The 24,191-nt window shown below is 39.5% G+C and overlaps 1 protein-coding gene across 1 annotated transcript in view; it reads right to left on the bottom strand.

The window, feature by feature from the left end:
* Window positions 1–22,819, bottom strand: part of MARK3 (MAP/microtubule affinity-regulating kinase 3) — a 47,892-nt gene extending 25,073 nt beyond the window's left edge. Inside the window, exons 1-8 of the mRNA XM_009872386.1 lie at window positions 22,634–22,819; window positions 17,492–17,545; window positions 10,248–10,296; window positions 9,512–9,577; window positions 6,957–7,027; window positions 1,431–1,487; window positions 452–688; window positions 238–357 (exon numbers count right to left, since the gene is read on the bottom strand). Of these exons, the coding sequence (XP_009870688.1) occupies window positions 238–357; window positions 452–688; window positions 1,431–1,487; window positions 6,957–7,027; window positions 9,512–9,577; window positions 10,248–10,275 (579 nt within the window). The 5' untranslated portion in view covers window positions 10,276–10,296; window positions 17,492–17,545; window positions 22,634–22,819. The remainder of the gene's footprint in view (window positions 1–237; window positions 358–451; window positions 689–1,430; window positions 1,488–6,956; window positions 7,028–9,511; window positions 9,578–10,247; window positions 10,297–17,491; window positions 17,546–22,633) is intronic.
* Window positions 22,820–24,191: the final 1,372 nt, after the last annotated feature.

A 24,191-nucleotide genomic window follows, 5' to 3' on the forward strand; every position in this document is an offset into this window, starting at 1 on the left:
CTATGACATACGCAGTGTAGTCTCACACACAGTTCGAAAGCAACTGTGGAGTCGGGTGTCTTATAACCCCAGTAAACAATATCTCAAAAAAGAAGTCACACGCTTTACTCGGTACTCCCCTCCTCGAACTCACTCCAAATAAACTATTCAGGAATGGTATGATAATAGTAAGTTACAGCCCAAACATACAGCTTGCAAAATGTATAGCTTTCTGATGCACATTATTTGTGCCATTACCTCTAGAGTGCCTCTTTTCGTTGGGTTTAGCACCAGGAAACGTTTGAGGAGGTTTTCACAGTCTGTGGACATGTAGAAAGGAATCCTGTATTTTCCCCTTAGCACTCTTTCTCTAAGTTCCTTGGTAATAGAAGAAGAATAGAGAGTAAGTTGTAAGCAGCATATCATTTAAAACATTAGATAAATGTGCCCAACATCTTCTAAAAAAGCATACCTTTAAGTTCTGTCCATCAAAAGGAAGAGATCCACTCACAAGAGTATAAAGAATAACACCTAAACTCCAAACATCTACCTCAGGTCCATCATACTTCTTCCCTTGAAAGAGCTCTGGAGCAGCATATGGTGGGCTGCCACAAAAGGTGTCCAGTTTATTTCCGACTGTAAACTCATTGCTAAACCCAAAGTCAGCTATTTTAATGTTCATATCTGCATCTAGCAATAGATTTTCAGCCTGGAAGAGAAAGAATGGTTTTTAAGATGAATGCAAAATACTTGCTAAGAATGCTATTGTTCGTTTTTACTCATGCTTAAAAGGCAAAAAACTGAAATATCTGCTGGCACTCCCTTCCTTGCAAGGTCTTTACCTATGCTTTAGTCTATCATTCACATATCCAATTTCAAAAAACTCTGTACAACGGCTTCAGACTGTAGGGTTTTTTAAGTGGGTTTGGAGTTTTTTTGGTAGTGGTGTTTTGTTGTGTTTTTTTTTAAAGTTACCAAGATATGATATGTTGAACAAGTTATGTGGCAAAACTATTAATACAAAAGGCATGGTTTAAAGAAGTGATACGTTTCATGAGAAGCTATAAAGAAGCCATACTTCAGTTTCATCATCACAACCTGGTAATTCACTGTTGGAAATGAAAACTTGTCATACATCTATGAAACTATCTTTTTTTTTTCTCCAAAGATCCCTCTGCTAACACTGATCTGAATTGGATTTGAATCTGACCACAGGGTGAGAGGCTATCCTTCAGCACTTTTAAATTTCTGTATTTAAAAGCCTTACAAATCCTCCTGCTTTTATTTGAAATGGTTCTATACTGCAAACATTCCTCAAAACTTGTTATAGCATATGCAAAACAATAACTAAATTAGAAAGCTTAATATACACTACATTTTATCTGCACAATAAGGATCACACACACAGGTACAGAAGCTGACACACAACTCATGCACTTTTTCCTACTCACCTTGAGATCTCTATGAACAATATGCTTTTGATGGCAATACTGCACTGCAGATACTATCTGGATAGAAAACAAGCCCAATTACGTAAGTGACATCTCAAAAAAACAGGGTTTTTAATCAAAAGGTTCAACACTTATTACTAAAGTTGACATATACTTACCCACCCAGAGCTATGTAACCAACTACTGCAGTAACCAGCATGTTTGGGGAAAAGCTGCTACATAACTTAGGTGTTTGTTACTTGATCTATTTGGTTTCTACTATACTTGAAAGAGGATTTTGTTTTTCCTGTGTGGCTAATTATAGACCAGGAGAAGCAATGACTTTCAGAAAGGTTACTGAAGTATTTCCATTCCAATCCTGTATACAGCTATAAAAGCTTTCCCTCTAGACAAGTTTTCCAGTCCCTCTCCAAATGTGATTTTTCATGCTGCAACATGGAGAAAAAAAGGGTAAGAAATGGGCTTAGCTACTGGAAAAACTACTGGGACAGAGCTTGTTTGTCAAAACTTACGCAGTGAGCAGCACCTATGCATCTGACAGAGGTCAGAGTGATCGGCTATCTAAGAGCATATGGGTTGGTGGTGTTTTTTTTTTTATACTGTACATGAGTAGCAAACTCAACAGAAAAAACTATGTCTCTCAACTGTAACAGAGTAATTTCTTCCATCACAATTTCCAAATATCACTAAGTTTTTCCTGCTTTATATAGCAAACTATGTAAGACAAAATACAGTGCCCTAGTACATCCCTTTAGAGTCATAAGCATTGCTGCAGAACTCTACATGTATGGAAAAGCTGGAAAAAGTCTTAATGTTACATGAGCACTAACGCAGTCAAATCCATTTTATTGCCATGCATAAGTAGTCAGATGCTATGACTTCTTAAAATAAGTGGAACTCCACATAAAAATACTTTACTGTAGTAACTATGCTTAAATAAATGTATTTCCATTCTTCATTCAAGAGACAGATTTCCAGGACAGAAAGGTGAGGTATCATTGCTGTTACAGAAGATAACTCGTCGTCAGACCGCCTGGCTTAGCGTAAGGATTCTCCTGCCCTGGTAAGAAGCAATGGTTCTCTCTCACAGTATTTGAAGCAGGGGAAAATAAGGTTCTTGGTAGGTCAAAGAACTGACATACCAGTCAATTTTGTGTTTGAAACTTAAGCACCAATGTTATGATCTTTGTGCCCCTGTGTTACTGAATCACGCATGTGCAAAATGCCACCTTAGAAACCAAGCAGCCTGTGAAAAGTTGAAGTATTTCCACTCCCTGCACATTCTTTCTGGTTTTGCTCGTTCCTTTATGTATTGACTCCCTGTTTCAGCCTTCAAGTTCAGCTTTTTACAGTTACTGAAACTGCCGGAGCTCTCCCATACCACCAAATGCACCATCCTTTCAGCTTTCCTTCCTCTCCTCTCCGCTTCCATGACTGTAGCACCAGCCACAAGCTCTCCCCGCAGGGGATTCCAAGGCTGAAAGCACGACAAACACCTCCAGCTTTACTCAGGGGCTGCAGAGACACAGTGCTATACTGCTCACTCCTAAACCACTTTTACTCTGACCACTGAAATGCAGAAGGTCTAGTAGTGATCAGTCAATGGTTTCCTCTGGAGATGCTTTTGAACTCCTCTGTATTGCGACAGGACAGCACAGAGATCGCAGAAGCGAGCCCAACTTAAATGGAAGGGAAATAATGCAATGCGTGTGGCATTAATAATTGCAGAACAGCAGTCACAACTGAATGAGAAACAGCACGAAGCACAGCTGCACGGGATCGACTCCCTTGTCTTCCACCTCTCACCACTGGTTCCAGTGACAGCCCCTCACCCCCAACCTACGGGAGCGTGAGAAGTTTGCTGACGCTTGGCAGGTGGGGAGAAGAGGGGAAGAAGCAGCAGACCTTCTTCCTAGAGTTAACAATCAGAGCACTGAAATACATTTCTTGGGAGGGATTTCAAAAACCTATATAATCATAGGTTTTAAAGAACAAGTTAGAACAAGTTATCTCCAGGCAGAGAAAACATTCCCTTCTGTCACTTAATTCTTAGGATGACAGGTAAATGACCTATCAAGGTCCTTTTCAAGCTGCCACGAGTATTTTGTTTCTTAAACTGGAATATACAAGTAAGATTCATATTGTGGATTTTTTTTTATTTTCCAAGATCTGTCCTAACATCTATCAGAATTTAAAAAAAAAATCTAAACTGCTTCTGCGGGGAAACAGGGCGAAGACTGAACTGAAGGAGGGCAAATCTAACTGCCTGCAGTAAAGAATGGGAAGGAATTAATATATGTGAATTTTGGGAGATCCTGCACCCTGAGTCTTGGCTTCCTACTTGTGCATTAATTCTTACGCAGATGGACAGATTTTTTTTTGTGGAAAACCAGAACTGCTTGGAAGCCTGGAACACGGGAAGGAAAACAAGATGACATTAAGAATGCAAAATGTTCTGGATTTGAGTTTCTCACACATGGCTGCACAAAAGCAGCTTGCAAGGGAGAACCGCAGAGCATGGCTGTGTTCTTAGTGTTTGTACCGTGTCCTGTGTTCCTTGTCAAGCATGACTGGAATAACATGATCACTATCTTCTACATTCTTCTTTCGTTTTAAAAACCTTATGTGTAACAAAATGGCTCAAAACCAATTTTTTAAACAAATAGGGGAGAATTACCAAGTTCTACATCTGCCTGCTGGAGAGGAAGGGCCTCCTCAGATAAAATACAAGTGTCTGATCTGAAAATAAGATATAATACAACCAACCTATTGTAAGAACTAAGTTCAATACCACAGCACAACTGTTTCTTCGGTTTAAAGAGAGCCACTGTCTGTTAAACCAGTTAGCAAATTCAAAAAAATAAACTAAAAAAAATTTCCTTATTACATTATAAATCTCTATCCAACGTAAGAACAGCTGCACTGAATCAGATAAAAGGTCTACAGAGAACATTCTCCCTCCAACAATGGCTAAAAGCTATATCAAGCTATTCTGGGACTACAGTAAGGTGAAATGAATAATTTTATGACCTGTAAACTCAGTAAGATCTAGCTTCCTTGGACACTGCCCCAGAGTCAGAGTCCTAGCACCTAATAAATGCCAAGCTCTGATCAAAGTTGACCGACTTCTGTCCGGTGTGCATGCTCTTCTCTCTGGCAAAGCGCAGCGAGCTCATGCTCCAGCCTTTTTCCTTGGGCTGTTACCAGGGTTCTTTCTTTTTCCAGGCACTCACGCTTTTGAAGCTCTCAAGAACCTCTCATCTTTGAGATAAACGTTCCCTAAAAGTGATTTAGCTCGGTAGCCGGGAAGTCAGCTGTTGAGGGAGGATGGAGCACAGCTGCCTGAGTAAGGAGACTAGACTTAGAAGAAACTGTAAAACATACTTCGGATTTCAGTGGACTCAAGTGAGGCCCATCTACACATACATCTTTGCAAGCAGCATTTAATCTAACAAAGTACAAGAAAAAAGAAAAAAAATGCAGCAAGCTGACAATTTGAAGTACATAAAATCAACACTTGATGGGTCAAATACCCAGCTCAGCAGTTAACTACCTTTTAAATTCCCTTCACATTTGTTTTTGAAAATTTAAATTACATACATCCTGTACTACCCATATTATCCCATAAAATTAAGCACTAAATGTACCTGTAAAACCCGTTTGACCTGTTTCCACAAGTTTTCACTTAAAGGCAAGTGGAATTGTTAGAAAAAAAATAGGTAACTGCTGAACAATTTCAATGGCATTACTGCAAGATCTTTTTCCACACAGCTCCCGATAAAAGAAACTGAGGACAAAGAGCAGAGAACCATACTGGTAGAAGTTTTCAACATTCACATTTGAGAAAGAACAGCAAATCCTCTCAAGTTACTCTTGAAGAAGCTCTTCAAGTGACATTACAAAGGGCAAAGCAACTGTCTGGGATTTAGACAAGAAGGCTGAAGTGGAACGACTGCTCCACAGCCCAGCACATCTACTCCACTACAGCACAGAAACACACACCAGAAACTCTCAGTCACAAAGGAAAGTTCTCTACCTGTCAGAATATGAAAGAGAGGGAAGCAGCTTTAAAAAGACATGTACGAAGAAAAGAGGAAGAAAAATTTTCCTTACTATCAAATATAACCTCAGTGATCACAAATCACTTCTGGGAACACGAAGTGTGCAGCTGCTTTTTTTTCAGTTGTTTTGTTTGTTGGCTGTTTTGGGGGGTTTTTTCGTTGTTTCTCCCCCCCAAAAAAGATTAAAGAGGGCAAAAACAAGTTTGAGAGGGATGAGCAAAAACAAAGGAATGTGGATTTCACAGAAATGCTTTTGTTGTCTCTTTATGTTGGGCGAAATACTCTTCTATTGTTCTTTGCTTTCACTGCTACTTTTGAACTTATTGTTTATATTGCTTTCACACAATTCTCACTATATGAGACAGAGGGAGGAAAACAGTTGTGACACAGTTTCCTAGTTCCCAAATTGTTGCTTTTGGTCACACTACCCACACTAGAGAAGCGTTAAAGTTTCTTTACAAGCCATTTTGTGAAAGTCATTAATTTATTTCCCAGAAGTCTCATACATCAAATTTCTTATACTTTTGTATGGCTGTGATTAAGAAGCGAAACTATTGGAGCCCTACCGTTCTTCCACCAGTGAACCTGACTGTCATATCATTGTCACAATTCACCAACTGAAAATGCCTACAAGCCATTCAACAAAACGTTCTTGTCCCTATTCATTAAAGTGTCATCAAGCAGGCGCATAATTTTGATATTTATCACTTCTCACAATATTATCTAGGTTATCCAAGTGACCAAAAGGATGGAAATAATGTAGGCATTTACAAATTTCTGCACAAGAGCAGAAAACACAGCATATCAGACCAGTCAGATCTGCAAATGAAACTCTAGATTCTAAAAGAGCAGAGACTTGGATTTAAATTAGTTATGCAAAAATATCTGGTTATGTTCAATACTGCTGTACTGCTTTTTACAGATCAATGAAATTCCAACATCTTTGCACGTTTTTTTATTCATCCTAAAGAAAGCTAAACTAACAAGCCTAGAAGTTATTTTTCCATGACGTTTTAGACCAACAATTAAACTGCATCTTTTCATGCAAGCTGATGGATGTGAACCCATCCCTGTTACATGGCACCGCCTGCACTTTGGAACTGCCCTGTTTGTAGCCTGCTACATCTGAGTAACTTCCAAAATCTCACACACCAGCCAAACTACAGCTATATGAAATCAACCCAGAGGAAATGCATTTTGGAACAGAATGCACTTCCAAATCAAGCAGTCATTGTGTCCTGGCAGTCCTGGACACCCCACCACAGAGCATTAAGGAAACCAGCATTACTGAATGGATTACTAACCCCTCTGAAGTATTACTGTAACCCAAGTTTTTTCTCACTGAGGGCTGAGTCCAAAACATACTGAACACTGCTAGAAGTCAAATGCAAAGGACAGTCGTTTTACTCATTTCAGCATTAAAAACAAGGATGAAAAAGCTGATGCATAGGAATGTTATACATACCTGTCTAAATTTAGCTCTAGCCTCCTTTTCCTTCATTCTTCCATGTGCAACCAGATAGTCAAACACTTCCCCTACAATTCAATAACAAGATACGTTAACGCCAATTTCAGAATCTAGATATTCCTCTCCAGCAGTTTCCCACAGCAGCTTCCCTGGAATGACTGTACTTCAAATTTATGATTACAGGTTTAGGCTCAAGACAACAAAGCACAATTGTCATGCAATTTACCACACAGTCATCTCTTACACAAGAAAATAATAAGACTTGACGAATGACTGGATATAGACCGAAAAATCCCATTTCCTTCCAATTATTTATGACAGAAACTGAGCAGCATACCTCTGTTTTGTAAAAAAAGATGACGTACAACCTCACAAACTTTCTCACAGAGGTTTCTTTTGCCCCACAAAAAAAGCTTCATACATGAGAGCACCTGATATTTGTAAACAACGTCAGACCGCACTAGAACTTCTCGTTGTGCATGTGTGTGAAGTTGTTCTAACCAAAAATCAATCTCTCAGCTTTGACCTAAGCTTGGAAGAGGTACCCACAAGGAAGGTCACAATGTGAGCACAGAAGGACACACTGACAATCCATCAGACAACCACGAGATCTGTAGGATACATTGATAAGGATTACTCTTGAGTAAGTCCAGTGTTGTATGGCTGTGGATAACTAAAGAAGATTACTAAAGTGGTACTAAATATCTGTTGTGGGTGGTGTTTTTCTTCTCCCTTTGATCAATCCAGTCATTTTACAGCACATCAATATTGACTACAATGTTTGAGCTTTCGGTGCAGCCAACTGGCCCATGAAACATCAGCGTGTTTGTGAGAGTATGGGAGATTTTCTTTACTAAAACCCAGTAGTGACATACAGAAGAACTCAGATTAGTACACAGTTCTAAAACCACTCTGCTAATATGCAAAATTAATAAAAACTTTAGAACTGGATCATATTCTAAATATTCTGTACTGAGCAAGAATATTCACAAGGGAAGAGCTGAGAAACTCCACATTTATTTTTGAAAAGAAGCAACTCCACCAAACGGGAATAAAACCGTAGGGTCATACAGCAGGAAATGCAGCAACTGAGCAATCTGAGGGAATGTCAGGATTTTCTACAAACCAGAAAAGTTCCTTCCGTGCTGTATTACTTAATACTCAGTTCAGATAACACTTTCAGCTGTATTACACAGCTGCTTCTTCAAAAACCCTGAAGGAAAGAACCTGAACACTTTTTCATAATTCAAGGAAAATGACACAGAGAAAGCATTATCCCCAATCTATGAAAAGTGTTGTAGTTGCAGCAATAGTTTCTTTCACCCTGCAGCCACAGAGCTCATGTATATCATGTCTGACCAGTATCTCAATAGAAAATAAGGAAAAGTGACACCTGCCACCAAGACCACCAGCCACTCCTGTCCTGCACAACGAGACACATGCAAAGGGCCTTTTAGACCAGTTGACTACTTATCTCTGTGTTAGCCTGAGAAAGATCCCTGCTACTTTAGAGAACTGCCGGTCCTCTTCCCTCCTAGAAGCTAATCACTAGATGGCAACAGGACTTCGCTTTTAAGGCTAGTATCATCAAACAGCACAGAGATGCCTCCACAAACACCTCCACGCCAATATTTTAACAGTACTACATCAACTTTGTTTCTGTTCAGACAAATTATGGCTGAGCATTCTAGAGAGCTGCTAGAAGAAAACACAGGCAGGTAGAGGATCATTACCTGATTTATACTAACTCGTTAAGCTTCACATAATCAGAGTCAGAATTCAATGCTGATTCTCTGAAAAGAAGTCTCTATCTCCCTTCCAGAACTAAAGAAAAGCCTCAATTACTTGAGGTTTCCAGCTGCTGATGCTAAAGGATCATACCAACAAACCGAGTGCTCTTACGCTTTAGGCAGCAAGGAGTAACTTAAACCCGAATACCTTAACTCTAGCTCTGGTGAAAATATCTGACATTGCATGATGCACACTTCTCTCGCCCTCTGCAACCAGGAATAAATGTTTAAGTTCGTCCTAAAATGGTATAAGGCTAAGCCTAACATTCTTGACAGAACTACAGAAGGTGTGTGATTAAGATACATCTCATGTCATCAACATCTGAAAAACAGATGTTGCAGTACTGGTGGTTTTGAAAGCAACAGTTAAAGAAACACAAAAAATGTTTCATCTGAGGATGCTTTTACCAAATATCGTACACAAAATAGGGAACCAGAGGTAGGGAGCTGAACACAACAAAGTGCAAAGGCTGGCATCTGTTATGGACAGGAACAATTGATGGCCGAATAAAGATTCCATTAAATTTGAGTTGTAAAAAAAAAAAAAAAAAAAGTATTACTAAGTTGCAGTAAGTTCACAAAGTGATTTTACAAGTTACAATTAATTACGTTGTCGAAAGAAACCCCAGAGAATATTAAAGACTTAGTTTAATATTTTATGCTACCATGTTGCTGCAAAAGAAAACAAAACTTAAGAAAACAAGTGCTTTCTCCAACTCAGCAATTTGTTTATATGTATCATCACAACAGAGAGGTACTTACCTCCACTTGCATATTCCATTATTAAATAGAGAGTTTTTTCAGTTTCAATGACTTCAAATAGTTTCACTAGAAAAGAAAGCCATTTATTAATCAGTTAACTAGTTGCAGAAGTATTATATCTACCCCAAACAGAAATTTGCAGGAAAAAGAAAATCCAACTATTTGCTTGATGCTTGACAGTATCAGACTGAAGCTTTCTCTATCTAATGTTCCTAACTGGATAATACTGTAACACATTTGGTTAACTCCTACAGAACATACTTTTCTCAAGAAACAATACTTTGCCTCTGTTACTGAATCTCCATAAATTTGAGAATTCACAACAGCCACTGTTATCCACTGAACTGGCACACATGGTGCCAAACGAGTTATCAGTCTGCTGACAATCCTGTAACAATACTACATCATTTAAACGTACAATCTTGAACAATTTCTTGTCCACTTCTTGGTTTTGGTATATATTTATTTTAATGAGAGCCTGAATTCAGTCAAAACCAGTATTACACTCAAAAAGAGCAAAATTATCAGTTATCTATGTAAATAACAGTTTTGAGCAAAGGGACCAGATTTTTTTTTTTAAACACACAGCTCTGAAAAAGTATTTATTACTGCTGCTTTACAATCAATTCATGCTGTAAGTGCAGAATCATCTCTTAAACTCATACCACAACAATTTTACCAGTGAAAAAGCTAAAATTTCTCCACAGTTAGAAATTAGGTGAAAGAAACAAGGTACCTATATTTGGATGATTTAAGATCTTCATTATTCTTACTTCTCTAAAGAGCTGAAATAAACATAAAACAAGTTAATGAGATAGGTAACACCCATTTTTCCTAAAGCCTGGTTATTTTATATACTTTAAACACAAAGGGCAAACATTATTATTAGCATTTCAATTAAGTTTATGAAATAAGCATTTATTGGAGGGAAGAGCTAAATGCCCGGTTCTTTTAACACTTCTCTGCAAACAAATCCACCCTCAAAAACCAGAAAACACCCACAAAGAGCTCAGCTCGGTGATCTTGGCTCTGTGGTTTTGGGGCCAGAAGGCCATTACGAGACCACACAGCTTCTTGCTGTTCAGTACCTCTCACCCCCTCTTTCACCCCCTTCACAGAAAACAAAGTTGTGTGAGCTCCCATCGGAGCACCTTTTGAAGGCCACCATGCTATGCTACGGTATGAATTCATCACTCTTTGGTACTTTGTTAAAGTGACAGAATTACTGTGCCACACAAGGAACCCAGAGGTAAACAAAATCAGCTGCTTAACAAGTGTGTTATCCAACCATCCCAGCAGGGAGCAAGTTTTAAGGAGTGATGGGAAGGCCAGGCTCCTGACTGGCTCTTCAGAAGCGCTCCCGCAAGGCGACCAAAGCACAGGAGGATCAAGTCCCAGGCTTGTCACCCACGGGCGGCTCCACTGACTCACGGCCAGACATCCAGCCTCCAAGCCTGCTCAGCCAGCACAACATGCTGAACACCCTTGCCAAAATTAATAGGGCAGAACACAAACGGTGGTTTCCTGACCCCAGCAGACAGTAAGAACGCCATTACTTCAGGGACACGGTCTCAAAGGGACCAGTCACTCCCACCCTCTTCACGAGCTGCCTCCCCACGCCGCAGGATCGTACCCTTCCCACCAGCGTCCGAGGGCCCAGGAATGAGCTTAACCGAAAAACCTCACAAAACATGCAACTCCCCCAAATGAAAACACTTCCTCTGCAAGTTTTCTGTTGCAGCTCCCTTGCCCACCCCAGCAGGTCTGCTTTGGCAAGATGGGTGGTGAAGGAGTACAAGTGCCCGTTTCAAGTTTCAAGCTGCCACATGACGTTACAGCAACGGAGCTGCATCCAGAGACCACGTACTGATTCCAAGGACCTTGTTCTCTGCCCCCTCCATCGCCCCGAAAACCACCCACCAATACCCATGTGAAAAGGGTTTTGCTTAGGTAGTTATTTCCAAAGAGTTCAACTTCGCCCGTCACACAGAGTAAAACTCTGTCCTCCTGCAACTGGGCAATAATATGGGAATGACATTTAACAAACCAGCAAAGTCTATTACTGATCAGCTCTTAATTACTTTCACCTCAGAAACCTCTTCTGCAAAACACAATTATAAGATGCACGTAAATCCATAAATGTAATACTAAAAATGCCACAGGTGTTGCTACTGCAATAAAACATTGCTTTTAATGAAGTTGGTTATTAAGAGAGGAAGTAAAAGTAGTCCCAGTTCCCACAGAAAATATCCAATATAATAATTTATTATATATAAAAAACCAAACCAACCCTGAAGTGCAAATATTATTTTATTTGCAAAACACAAAGAATTATCTTTTAGGCAGTATTCTATATGGCAGTCAAGTGCATAGCTGTTCTCTCTCTGCAGCTCCTCCCATGCCAGCCCATGACTCCAGAGGGTTAATGCTCTTAAGCTTTGATTATTCCCTGAGAGTATGCTTCAAAAAGCAGGAGTAATCAAGAGGTTTTGTTATAAACCTAGCATCAAGTTCTACAGGAATACCAGTAACATAGCACATCAGACTGAACTTAATGTTAAGAGACTGAAGCAGAACGAAAGTCCACAGCTCCAGAGGAATGCAGACATGGGAGAAAAGAAAGAGTTTTGTAAATACGAGATAACAGCATTATTAACAGTAGGGAAGCAAAAAGCGCTGCTGCAAGATTTGCCTCAGGTCAGATTTCAGATAAAGTGAAGGCATTTAGTATGTCTACACATATTACTAATGACTCAAAAATCTGTAGGTGTGCTTACTCAATGAAAGCAACAAAAAAAAAGTGAAACACAGGAAACAAACAAAACCAAAGAGTCAAAACAAAATCAGTGACTTTGTGCATTTTAATAAAAGAAAATGAAAAGAAAATGTGGGGGTGGGCTTTAATTGCGTTGCTCAATGGATTTTCTCGCCCATGCTACAGCCACAGTGGTCAGTGGCACACGACCTGAACACAGAGTAAAGCCAAACAGTTTTCCAAATGCTTTTAATTATCTTATTATCCTTATCCAGGTCTAGGCCTACAAAATAAGAGTTTCAAAAACTACAGATGCACGCTCTCCTTTTCCCCCAGAGAGGTAAGTAAATTGCCCCACCCCACTTTTTTTTTAAAAAAAAAAAGTTATTTCTGGAGCTTGAAGCTATAGCTATTTTGTTTCTTTTTTTTTTCATTCAGTTCAGCTGATCTGGTGTATATATTCTGAATACTCCACTAATACTTTTAATCACAGCTTATATAACTGAAAGCCTCTGGTCAGCTTTTAAAGTTGTGAAGACAATTTTGCTTAATTTGCTCTCAACTGACTGTTGGTATCTTCTACAGCCAATGCTCAGACAGAGCCTGTTGGGTCAGACTCTCACCAAGGGCAACCCCACTGCTGCAGAGGAAGACCTTGGCTGTCACTCAGCCATCAGCCTACTTATCGCCACCCCATTCACCTAAAAAATAAATAAATATATATATAAAAAAAGAAAATTCATAGGATTAAATATAGGAATATAGGCAGTGATAATTGGGGCCACCAAAGAACAAAGAACAAGAGTAATATAGAGCATGACAATGAAAATAAGGCTAAAATCCATGATATCATCATGTAAATGAATATATTAATTATTCTTTTTTTTTTCTTAAGTAAGTATGCTGTCTTGGTTGGAGCTAGCTATTTTCTCCATTGTAGCCTGTACACTTTGATGGTCTAATGTGATAACATCAGGCTCCTACCCCATTTTTGGCTGCTCTAAATATAACACTGGTCCACAAGGCAACTCCCCTGCGTTACTAACCCAAATGAAGCATGTAAAGAAGTAGCTTTTACATATGAGCCATTTGTTGGAAGCGGGTGAGTAGAAACAACATTTTCAGAAAAAAAACCCACTACTTTCGTCTTGGAGAAAACTAAAAATACTTGAGGATATGATACAACAACCACCATCGAATTCTTTACTATAATTTTAGTTAGATACATGCACTTCAGATTGTGTTCCCCTAGTCAGTTTAAATGTTACATGTAGCATTTTGACACAGGTAGCAATTTCAACACGGATATCTGCAAACACTTGATATTGTATTGGGTATTATTGCATTCCTCTATCACAAATAAGACTATGTCAGACATCATAGACCTTTTGCACAGTATGCTGAATAAAGTTCTCCAGATTTCAGTCTCCCAAAAATATTACGTACATCAACTTCCAGCAAATGAAGCAGCAACTATAATCACACAGTACGTTAACTGCAAACAGCCACGTATGACAAAAGCCCACGCATCTGAGGTTCTCTGCCACAGGAACGCAGAAGTTGATGTAACACCAGAAGATGTAACATTAGAAGACGCAACACGGACATTTCCAGTACAGAAAATAGTTTTCTTAAGTTGGAAAAACTTACTTGTCCTAATGAGACCATAAAGGCAGACAAGCAACTGAAAACAGTGCTTATCAGCTTGATTTCTAATTCCGAGATTAAAACTACTCCCAAGTTGTTGAATAGCTCATTTTCCGTCAACAGAAGCTCTACAAATGTTTCTAGGCAAAGACAAACATCCTCAGTCTGCCAAACAAATGACTTTCAGCTTTGTTGTGGTCTGGTCCTTTGACTGTAAGCCATGTTAGATATGGGGAAAGAATTACATATAATTAATGCTGCTAGCTGACAAACTGAGTAAAAAAACCCAACAACCCAACATGCCATCAGTGGAAGCACAGACACATACTGAGGAATAATCTTGAATTGATTTAAATTGAACTTTATTTTGCTGACGCACCCAAAATGAGAAGGGAGTGGGGCGATAAAAGGGCCCATCTTTTAAGCCAACTCTCTTTGAACACAGCAAAAGATAAATCAGAAGTGCTCCTGCATTAGCTATTGCAAAAGTTTCAGCAACTAATTATTTCAAAAACACCAAAAAGTAGTTTGCTAAAAAGCAACTCAGTACACTTGTCGGATGCAGAGCACCAAGAGATCCTGGCCTCCTTCCCCACAAAGCAGGGGCTTTTCACAAGATGTTGTCCCAAGTGAGCTCAAGCCTGACCTCTGTATTAGGCTCCTCCTGGTAACTTCTGACTTGAATATGCCCTCCATATAATTAGGAGACTCAAGCAGGAAGACTTTACACAACACAAGCTTGCCTCAAACAAACCATAACTTGAAAACAGAAAAAAATACTTATTATAAACAAAGAAGCCTGGGCATTTTAAATTCTCAACCTTTTCCCACAGTTTTTAAAGTACTGATTGATCCATGGTCAGAAAAGTCATGGTCCATGTTAAACTTTAAGAATTCTGGAAGGCTTTAACAACAAAAAAACCCCACAGCCCAAACAAGTGGCAAAACACCTGCACATAACGAAAAAAATATTTGGCTGAGGAGCCACGTTCTAAAAAAGGAAAATGGGAAGTGATTTAGTGCTATTACATGGGCTTGGTAAAAAAACTCTTGCATATAATGGCATTGCTAATTCAAAAGAAGAAAAAAAAACAAACAAATTTTTTTTTGTCTTGGAGGAAGTGAACTACGTAGCATCAGCCCTTGTTTCCAGCAAGGCCAATATCCACTGGAACTGGGTACACAAGTACATTTGTGGAGAACAGTGATTATGACTAACACCAGCAGCATGGGAAAAAACCTCTAAGAATTCCCTTTTCTTTCAAAGCAGGGAAGTACCACTTACAGTTTCCTCTTTGCTAAGCAAGAGCAGTAGAGTAGTAATTAGGTCCTAAAACAACAGTTAAGGGTAGCTGCATGTGGCTACCACAGACTTCCTCACCAGCAGACAAGAAACCCGACTCTCGCGAAGAGCCGTGCTGCTGAATATTGAGCTGTCAGGCCAGCAGCCGCCCGGAGCTTACCGCGAGGGCATACCAAGAATTACTGCTCCAGAAACCAAAGCAAGTCCTTAACAAGGTTAACTTCCCTCTGGCAGCTGAAGTATCGATGTGGAAGACAGAACACAAAGAAATCGGAACCAGCAGCCTTAATCACCATTTGTTTCCCCACCTAAGGATGAGGAGGAGGGTGTGCAGCTCCGCCACAGCTGAGGCACTACTCGCCACACCCTGTCCGCGGCACAGCCCTTCCCTCCCCACCATACCTCAAATAGTTGATTGCTCTCTCCACAAGTGCCCCATCACAAGCACTTCCATCTTGGCTTCCCCTGCACCTGCAGTCGCGTGCATAGTTGGCTTCAAAGGTACCGAGGCTACGGCACTGCTCACAGGGCTGGCATTTAATTTTAAGAAAATCACTTTCAATTTTTAAATTGAGAATGCCGATACACCCTGTTAATTTTTTTTCTGTCTCATATAACAAATGAGCTTAGAGTAGATAGCACATTAGCAACCTCCCTCCCCAAATCTGATCTGATTTTTGCCCAGCTACTTTGTACTGTTCTTCTGGACTCTCATTTAAGGAACCTAGTGGTAGACACAGCCAAACGACAAATCACACTTTATAATCTAATTTTATAAATTGTGAATAAGGACGAAGTTACAACCGAGATGGAGACACGAGTGGACACTGAGCAGGCTGAAACCCAGAACAAAAGGGCCGACAAGGACACTTCCAGCCTATGGCCTTGCCAACTGAACACCTGTGACTTGTGAAAGGTTTGCTTTGTACCTGAATATGAGCTCAAGCTAGCGTTATGGCCGGAGCTCAAGATAAATATAAACTCTTAATTCTTCAGATAATGTTTTGTCTGAAAAAACAGCCTCTACTTTTCTCTAACCATTCTTCCTATGGCCTGACCCTTCCCCTTCACACCACACAGCCTTTGTTTCTTTTCCAAGTGCTTCAAGCATTTAACAGTTTTCTCAAGTTGCACACATTTTCCACACAAATTGATTTCATCTAATCCATCATAATGACTAATTTGCATTCCATTTCCTCAATCCTACCCAGAAATTACCAATAACCTCAGGGATTAAGCTGAGAAAGACTCTGAGAAAACTGGAACCACACTGTCTACTTTTACCCAGTCTACAAAGTCAGTAGAAGTTGCTACCTGCTAAGACAACAGAGCCTTTCTTCTATAGGTTATTCCTTGCCTCTCAACCAAACCACACAACGTAAGAACTTGTGTGTTTTTCCAATTTACTTTTGCACCATTAGTTTTGATAAAAACATCTGGTCACACAATCTTTGTAGTATTTGCATAAAACCCAAATATGTATATTCTCCAGTTTACTCTGGTTATGCTATTTCATTTTGTTTGCAGTTAAGTTCTGGGTATTCTCTCATTCAAACAGAAATATTGCAAGGAACTTTTTTATCAAAGTACTCAAAGGTAAATAAAAAGCCTTTGACTGCAGCACTTAAAAGGACAGAGTTCGAAAAGTCCTAGGTAAAAGTGACATTTAAATGTACTTCCTGCAGGCACTCCAAAGCAGACTGGCTTGCTTGATGAAAGAGTAGGATTTATCACTATTTACTAAAATAGATAAGGCGATACAACTGTAACAGCACATTAAACATTTGAGGCTAGAGGGAAGAAACCAGAATAGCCATGTTCCAATTTGGTCCATAAAACCGCAGCACCTTTTCTACCGCAAACTACATGAACAGCGTAGGCACTGCTTGGCTTTCAGTCCAGGAGTGATATTTTCCTGGCCAGTTTAAGAGAAGAGAACATAAGCTTTGTATCTGTAAGTCTAACAAAGTGACCAGCATGAAGCATACATGAGGGCACGACAGCAAACCACAGATGTCCTCTACAGTGAGCTGTGCTTGGGAGACAAAGGAAGTGGCTAATACCACTGTTTTCTCAGTTTACAGCTCTGCACGAGTTCATGTTGGACAACTGCAGGGCTGTCAAAAATATCTGTTACAAAACTAGTTATTAAATGCAGGAGTCAGATGTGTGCAATGCTTCAGATTCTCCAGCACAGGCACTGAGGGTTAATGGAAGGAGGTGGTGAAATGAAATAACTTACAATACAGTTGAAAGATTAAATGTAAAAACCTACCTTTTGTAGACTAGTTGGGTTCAGCTGTGTTTTGTCAATTATTTTTATGGCAACCTAAAGGAAGAGTTCATAATCAGTATTTTCCATACAAGACGGTCAAACCAAGTAACAAAAATGGAAAACATGAAAATTACACAAAACCCACTAAAGTTCCTTCAATAAGTTATGTACCTGTACTTAAGAAAAATATTTGGGATTAACGGCTAAAGTCCAATTTACTTCTACTACGACAAACTAAGCAGTGGGGAAAAAAAATAGCATTTTAAGCATATTACAACAAGAAGCTCACTATAGTCTTTTGCTTGATATTATGACTGTCACACGTATTACAGTGGAAGCTCCAACATCTGCCAGTGCCTCGGCAGAGAGCCCTGTGCCTACAGATAATATTTACACAGCGTAATCACACAACAGATTACATAGCACTGACTGGGCATTGGCAGTTTGTGAAGATGCTTCTTAAAGTAGAGATTTCAGAGCAAAGTGAAAGAAACTCCACACAGATTTTGCAAGAACTACGTTCACCTTTAGAAATTCACTGAACATTAATTTGCCCCTGATGGATGTGAAAAAAAGGTACCACTTCTGCATTAATAAAAATCCATTGGCTGTATTACAACAATCTGGACCAGTTCATTCCTTTACTGATTCTCATCTTTTCAGTAAATACTGCAGAGAAATATTAAAGAATATTAAAGAACAAAATAAAAATCTCACAAAATAATTGAGAGAAATCCAGTACCATGGTAACTAGTCAGAACCTGAAGATTTGAGGCAATGAACAGGCAACAGAGACAAGCTCCAGTGCCATGGAATTTGACTACAGGATGAGCTAGAGCAGGAAACAGGAATCTTTCTAGAATTACACGCCAATTGGTATTTTTCATTTCTAAATTAGAGACTAAACATACCAGAAGAAACTCTACAGATGCCAAGGAGATGATGCCTCTCAAAGAGGCAAGATACTGCAACTCAGCTGATTATAATACCTCACTGGTGCAAAGCAAGGGCTTTCAATTCCCCATGATTTTTTAGCTCAAACAGTTGATGCTGCTCCCTCTGATGCCACAGCTCCCGTTTCCCTGCATCACTTTGTGCTATCTTTGTCATCTCATTAACTTGGCGCTGGCAACATATGGAATAAAGAAAATCTTCCATCAAAGCACATTTATATCCCGACATTCAAGTGCCAAAACACATGGATGGATGGATCATCATGATAGAGAGGGTAAGTGTTCAACGCTTGGGTGCATCATGGAGTTACATGACGAATATGGTCTTTTCTGAAACTGAGATTCAAGATTTATTTTGAGCTCCTCTAGATGCAAGATAAGATGAGACATCATCAAAACCATCTAAGAATATTTTTGCTTTGGAGACTATTTTCTTTTAAGGTATGCTACTGAAATTAAGTTAATTATTTCCCAAGGCAAAATTCCACTGCAAAACCTTGAGAAATCACTTCAAAAATACAAAGCAGAGATAAATACATTAAGCAATATGTATTTTTATATTAGCAGCTGTGTACAAAACCAAGAAAGATTTTTATCTCTACCATTATGCCTGTCGAACTATTCTCACAAAGATGACAAAGCTGCTCACTTCCAGCAATCTTTCATAAATCCATGCAGGAGCTAGAGTGACCGCTGTCTTTGTCAACAGTGGACACTGTTCTCTGAAAGTCACCTGCTGTCTGAAGACTACCCATTCTATAGAAGATGTCTGTTTGCTTGCAAACTCAGTCCTGGAGATGCAGTGAAGGTACACACCTCAGTTTTCTGAAAGGTCGACTCAGGGAGCTGTTCAGTGCGCTAATTACAGCCCTAAAGGCAGGATGAATTTGGAGAATTCCCATCCACATGAACACTGGAGAGAACAATATGTTAACACTGACTTCGAGAGCTTGAACCCATCATCAGAACAGGCCTCCAAATCTATCTCATCAGATAAGGTCTCCAAACCAGAGGCAAAGGGAGCCTGCCCTCAAGAATAGTTCTGATGAGCCTGAGAAGGAAAACTCTCCATTTTACTAAGCACAGTTAACAAAGCATCAAATTGCCTTCCGAAGCAGGAACTTTCTCTCTTTACACAAAGTGAATCTGGCATGGTTTCAATTTCTGGGTGCTATGGCCAATGCTGGAGGAATGCAAGCCCACCTACACTGTTACACTGCCACCTCAGCCATGATATTCTGGGTGAGATCGTTAGTAGAATTAAAATTAACTTTGCTTTCACCATTCACAATAACATGACTTAAAATATTCATCCTACATGACTTGAATGAGGGAGTTAAAGCAATCGCAAGTTGAGACGCTGAGCAAATTGGCCAAACTGCTACCATTCAGAGCACCTTCTCCCTCTTAAATTTCTCTTTTTTCCAAGGACAGAAGAGAAGGAAGATGACAATAGATTCCTTGGAGTTAGTCTTGGATTCTGAAAGTATCCTGTCTCAGTATGAAACTTTAATTTCCTGGCTATTAACTGAACATTTACCTTTAACGAACAGAAGGATCCATGCATTTATTTTTTTTTTGCTGTGATTCCAATCACCTCAGTAACAGCAAAAGGTCTTTTAGATTAATTTTGACAAGTAGGAAAACTTGCCAGAGGAAATAACTTTTGACAAATCACAACTGAAATTACATGGCTTCAAGTCAAAGAATTAACAAAAGCATATTTACAATGAAGATTCTTGGTTTCGAAAGGGCAGACATACTACAAATAACACTCTCCTAGACAGAGGATCATGAAGAAGTGTGTTTCAAACACTGGCTCTAGTGCAGTGAAGCTAGTTCTCCCTCCAAAGGCCAGGCACTCCTTGGCAGGACAATTCAACCCCTCAGGTTATGCTGATGTTCTGATCATCCCCCAAAGGGCTGAACATTTCTCCATTTCTGTAATTTTGAGGCTGGGCTCTCATCATACATCCTGCAAACACACTAAAGATTGAAAAGAGAGTCCTGGAACTTATTCCAGTTGGAAACATGAAAGCTGTAACTCGAGCAACAGGGAAGGACTCCAGATTTAAGGAGAAGAGCAACTACCCTAAAAGAATGCTTCAACAAACACATCATCCTCCCAAGAAGTAACAGAAAAGCGCTGAGCTGCTGCATGATTTAGAAATTGCCACAAAGTGAAACTAAACCAGACACTTCAAAGAACATTAGGAATAGCCATAGAGATAACAAGGAGAAGATAACTAGGGTTCAAATGCAGCAGGTATATGGCAGAGACAAAAACTCATTCAAGTCCCAAACCCAAGCATTTTATTTTAGCTTTTGGTACAGAAGATGCAAAAAAGAATAAAAACAAACACAGGGCAGCCAGCAAAAACAGGAAATCACAAATTCAGGAAGATGAGTGTTGTCTGGCTGAAGGTAGACTGAGAGCATTATCCTGGAATTCTTAAGGGTGGCAGGTTTAAAAGGGAAAAAAAATAAAAACCAAAAAAGCATTATTGTGGCACATATTTCTAACATCAAGAACAAAATGGCAGCACAGGTTTGGAAATTTTCAGCCTTAACTTTTTTTTTTTTCCCACTAGCAGAGCCATTTACCAGAAAATTCTTGAGCTCAAAGCTTGCAGGGAAAGAACAGGGAAACCAAGAGAAGGGTTAAATGCAACATATTTTCCTGTAGTTAATTGTGCCCTATGGAAACATGCAAGATATGACTATCTGTACTACTGCAAAGTCTCATTTAGGAAGACGCATGGAAATTATTGAACTAGATAAGCTGATGTGCACTGCAATTTTTTAATTAAAAAAAGGCTAAGGAGATATCATGTTGGAAATAAACGAGTAAGAGCTTTTCAAGGACAAGACTGGGGATTAATCTTGTTTAATATCTGTATCAATGGCCTTGGCACAACAAGTTAAACCATAGTGATTAAGGCTGTTGAAGGAGTTAAGAGGCAACATCAAATATCAAATACAATGGAAAACAGGTAGGAACAACCTTGGAGATGAGTTAGCAAAGAAAGTGTGATTTGACAAAGTACAAGGTGCTGTTGCTGATCACAACTAAAAACCATCAATCTGACAGCCATGAAAAAGGTCAGCACAATCTAAAGATTGATCAGATAAATATTTCTGTAAGGGCAAGGATAAGTGAATGACACTGGGGAAATTGTTATCCAGAATATTGTGAAGAATTCTAGTCACACACATCTAGAAAACATAATAATTATCAATGCTGTACAGTTCACCTAGCAAGAAGATAACTTCTACTCATCTCTCTTACAGAGGAACAAAAAGTTTTAAATACCTTCCAGACATCCCTATAAAATTAGCTTTATCTTCCCTTCAAAGGAATGCCAGGCATTCTAGGTAACGAGGATCAAGAACGACATCCTGGAAAGTATCCTGAAATGATGGAATGGCATCTATTCCATCAGTGTTGAAGAGACTTGTATAAGAAGAGGTTAACAAGGTGTTTCTCCCACTTTCAGTACATAGAGTTGCTACTAATAAAACGCACCAAGAAACACCTTTCTGTAACAAGCAAACAGGACTATAGCTCACCAAATCATAACCACCTTTAAGTGGAAGTTATTAATTACAATACAATGGCATGCAAAAACTAATCAGAGCTCAGACAAGAAAAAGATACAAAAAATATGCTTGTCTGTACCACCGAACCCTGAGCAAGACACGCAACAATCTGGAGTGTCTTCCACAGCTGCCCAGCACTGCAGGCACCAGCAGAACTCCTAAGAGATAGGATTGCTTTGGCAAGAAAATATTGCATTTGGGCTACTTGGACCATAGTCAAGAAGAGATACTAGTTCTCAGTCCTGACTTCCCATCCCATACAGCCCTGCAATGTGCAGCACAGTAACAAGAGGCAGTCTTTCCAGAAAGCTTATTTAATTACTATACATTGAGCCTCTTTTTGGGAATCGAGGATTTAGAAGAGAATTCCAGCAGCAAACTTGAACACGACTCAGTTGGACAGGAACTTGTCAAAAATACAGATTTAAAAGACTGTTTTCAAGAGAAATTGTTCGCAATCATTACTGAAAAACAGCTTTCCGTACCTCTAGTAAAACATGTTAAATGTTCACAGACTTGTATGATGCCATTCTAAGAGAACCTTCACACCTACTGCAATTCACTACTGTTTACACCCACACAACTTTACCTCTCTGCCAGTTAGGATGTGCCTTGCCAGTTTTACTTTTGCAAAATTCCCCTTTCCAATCGTTTTAAGGAGTCTGTAATTTCCAATATGCGGTTGCTCATCTGCGCAGGAAGCTATAGAGTTCCTGCAGCGAGCTCCAGAGCGCCCAGTTCGAGAGGAAACTTCCTGCCGTCCGTCTCCATGGGACGTGTGCTGCAATAAAAACATACACAGATAAGGCTGAGAAATAAAGACAAAACACATCAACTATGAGAAGCATACAACATTCAAAAACATGAGCAGCTCCTTTGAAGAAACCTTGAAAGGATCCAACTCCAATTTCAGCTTCACGCTGAACTTTGATCTGATGGGGACAATACAGGCATTCCCAGTTGATAACACAACAGCCATTTCCTCCCCTGGCGAGGACCAGTGGAATGTCACCTGAACTGCAGCGGCAGTTGGGCACTTTCAAGTAATTTAGGAGGACTGCCAAATCAGTGATGGGACACGGAGGTATTTCATATTATTTCTCATTTGCGTTACCGTGCATAACTAGAGCAGGGAAAGTCTTTGGCAAGGCGGCACGGATCAAGCTTTTCCAAAAGTACAGTAAAATGTTCATCCTTACTGGACAGTTTAATACTACTGATAAAACAGTAAAAGGGGCTTTCTCTCTTGTACTAGACTGCCAATCCGGGAAAAATACATGCCTGAAAATACCAGAGATGGTCTGAGGAACAAGGGAAGAAATCTCACCTAATGTACAGAAACCCCAGATATTAACAGGCTGAGGACAGTTACAGAGATCTGAGATGCTGTCTGCAATCTGTTAAGTTCCTTTCCCCCAGTTTCCCTGAACAGCTATTAATTGCAAAAATCAATGAGTGTATCTCATATCTGCAATAGTCTTTGTTCATTAGATCACATGGTTAAGGTAACAGCAAAGTACTTTTTAATTTCCTGACAGCCTGTTTATGAAAGAGCAGGTCCCCTCATGTCCTGTAGTTCTCAAAGCATGGCTGAGGTTTATTTACCACCTTCACTAATTAAAGTATGAGTTAGAAATGCTTAGTGGTCTGTAAATGTGGAGCAAGTGTCCGGCTACACAGAAGATGCCATGCTAAATTCACCGTCATCTCAGAAACCCCAGACCTTGCTCTTCTACTATTCTTGCTGAAACCCAGTGGGTTAAGACCAAAAATCTGGCATACAGCAACACTCCGTATGAAAAAAGCTGTAGCATAAGGATGTGAGATCATAACTCAAGACCTAACAACCACGGTACAGGCACAAATGAACAAATCCATGCTTGCACGACACTTGGCAAGTTTCACACTATTTAATAACCTGATGTAACCTTGTGACCATATACTCTGGAATCTTAAGTTCCTTGGTTTGTTAATTTGAGTGCAAGAGCTGTGATCAAATTATTTTTTAAAAAATATTAATTTCATTTAAGAAATACTTCTGATAGAAGTCTACAGCAACTCTTGGAAAATTATTTCAATAGTTACTATTTAAAAGAAAACCACATGGATGCACTGTGGTGCATATAATGTTTTAGTACCAGTCTGAC

This window comes from Apaloderma vittatum, unplaced genomic scaffold (genome assembly GCF_000703405.1).
Source record: "Apaloderma vittatum isolate BGI_N311 unplaced genomic scaffold, ASM70340v1 scaffold40596, whole genome shotgun sequence".
NCBI lineage: Eukaryota > Metazoa > Chordata > Aves > Trogoniformes > Trogonidae > Apaloderma > Apaloderma vittatum.